The sequence below is a fragment of the Suricata suricatta genome, chromosome X (assembly GCF_006229205.1).
Source record: "Suricata suricatta isolate VVHF042 chromosome X, meerkat_22Aug2017_6uvM2_HiC, whole genome shotgun sequence".
In the NCBI taxonomy this organism is placed as follows: domain Eukaryota; kingdom Metazoa; phylum Chordata; class Mammalia; order Carnivora; family Herpestidae; genus Suricata; species Suricata suricatta.
Window position 1 is genome coordinate 109,433,644 of NC_043717.1, and position 2,005 is coordinate 109,435,648.

A 2,005-nucleotide genomic window follows, 5' to 3' on the forward strand; every position below is an offset into this window, starting at 1 on the left:
CTGGCGTGGCCTCCCCCTGCCTCCAGAGCTCTGCGGCCTGGGAGGGGAGGGGGCCCCTGGGCCCTCTGAGCCTACTTGCTGGAGGAGGACTTGGGGGGGCTCATCTCCCCAGCCCCGTCCTCGTTTCCCGGCTCCTCTGGGATGGGCTTGAGCCCGTTTTCCAGGGGCTCCCCAGCCTCCCGGTCTCCTGCCTGGGCAAAGTCCTCTGGCTCACAGCCTGGACCTCCTGGGCCCCCTCTGGAAATGCTGCCCATCTGGGCAGGGCGGGGGCCCCCAGGGGCCTCTGAGGGTGTTGCCTGACCTAGGCCCGCAGGGACAGCATCACGGTCATCACTGTCCTCCTCCTCAGACTCTCGCTCCTCCTGCTCTTTCTCCTCCACCTTGTCATCCTCCGCCTTACCATTGGCTCTGGTATCAGCCTGAGCACCTGACCCTTCCTCTGCCTGGGCTCTCTCATTCCTGGCTAGACTGGCCTCCCATGCCTCAGAGTCCCGAACAAGCCCCAGCATCTCTAGGAAACTTGGAGACCTCCCAACCATTCTCAACTTCCTCAGCGCTTCATCCAGCGGCTCAGTAAGGTTGGCTCTGGTGAGCACCTGCCTCAGGCGCACATGGTCAGCTGAGGCTCTGGCCAGGGCCCCCTTCTCGATGGCTTTCTGCAGCAGGACTTCCAGCCGCAACACGAAAGCAGAGAGTCGCTCCCCTGACTGTTGCTGAGCTGTCAAACACTTCACCCGGATGGTCGCCTGGGACTCGTTGTCTCCAAACACCTGGATCAGGGCCGCCAGGCAGTCCTGAGCTGTCCTGGCAGGGTTTTCTGCCAGGAGCCCATGCACGAGCTGCAGGGCTGTCCCTCGAAGGCCTTCCATCAGCCGCCTCCTCTTCTCCCTTTCCGAGACCCCCTGCCACACATGTAGCATATCAGTGGTGTGGTCGAGCCAGGCCTCAAAGGACTCCTCCCCAGGGGCGGGCTGATCCCTCCCAGAAAACATGCCCAGGCGCTGGTACCGCATGGTCTCCACCCAGGGCTGGACAGCCTGACTGACCGATCGGAGCCAGCACACCCGGCGCAGCCCCAGGCCCAGGGCCCCAGCCACACTCTCCACCGTCTGCCCCTGTTGCTCCAGGAAGTGGAACACGCGACTGAGAATCTCCTCGCCTGAGCAACGGGGCACAAAGACTACGTTCCAGGGACCACCGGTGCCCGGGATTTCCCTGGGGACCAAAGCATAGTTGACATCCTGGTCAAGCTCTACCAGGGCTGCAGTGGCATTATCCTCCTCTCGAAACACTTTGCCCAGCACGGTGAAGTGGCCCATGGGCCACAGGGCGGCCTCCAGAGACTCTTGGAGTTCGGCTTCATCACAGTCCTCCGGGATGCCCAGAATGAGCAGACCCCTTCGAGCGCTGACGCCCATCCACCTGCACCAGTCCTGCAGCATCGTCACGGCCATCGCGCGCAATTTCCACCGGCGCAGGGCTAACCAGCCTCAGGAAACGGCTCCCTGCGGGGACCAGGGTGGCACTGGTCAGGGTGGGGATGGGAGATGAATTAGGGACGGAGCCTAGGACTCGGAGAGAACCGCCCAGGGTCTCCGCAGCCTGTGAATACAAACCAGGCGAAAGCAAGGTTAAGGCCCACACTCCCCGCCCACCCCCAGGTGACCCTCCTCACCCGGGCGGGCCGCGCCTCTGCAGCCCAGGTTCGACCCCTGCCCCGCCTTCCACCGGCCCGCCAACGGGGCCACAGCCCCCTCCCCACCGCGTCCCCCTCCCCCCGCGGGATGCTGCAGCCCTCCTGGGGCCGGCAGAGGGCGGCCGGGTCTCCCGGAGGCGCGAGCGCACCCTCTCGGGGTCTGGTACCTTCCTCTGGGTCGGGGTTCCTTCCTGGTCGAGGTCCCAGCAGGAGGGGCACAGGGGCTGCGTGGAGCGGCGGCGGGGTCGTGCGCCCCTCTTTCCGTGGCTCTCTCTCACTCCCTCTCCTTCTCCTCCCTGTCCCTCTCAC

General features: G+C 65.2%; 1 protein-coding gene across 1 annotated transcript; it reads right to left on the reverse strand.

Annotated features, from left to right (window-relative positions):
* Positions 1–6: 6 nt before the first annotated feature.
* On the reverse strand, positions 7–1,999 carry LOC115283934 (paraneoplastic antigen-like protein 6B). Its single transcript, XM_029930437.1, has 2 exons — positions 1,864–1,999; positions 7–1,602 (listed from the first exon to the last, which is right to left on the reverse strand). The coding sequence occupies exon 2, from the start codon at positions 1,452–1,454 to the stop codon at positions 72–74; it is 1,383 nt and encodes a 460-aa protein (XP_029786297.1). The 5' UTR covers positions 1,455–1,602; positions 1,864–1,999; the 3' UTR covers positions 7–71.
* Positions 2,000–2,005: the final 6 nt, after the last annotated feature.

Coding starts and splice junctions, on each gene's coding strand:
- LOC115283934 (XM_029930437.1), bottom strand. CDS start 1,454: ATGGCCGTGACGATGCTGCAGGACTGGTGCAGGTGGATGGGCGTCAGC.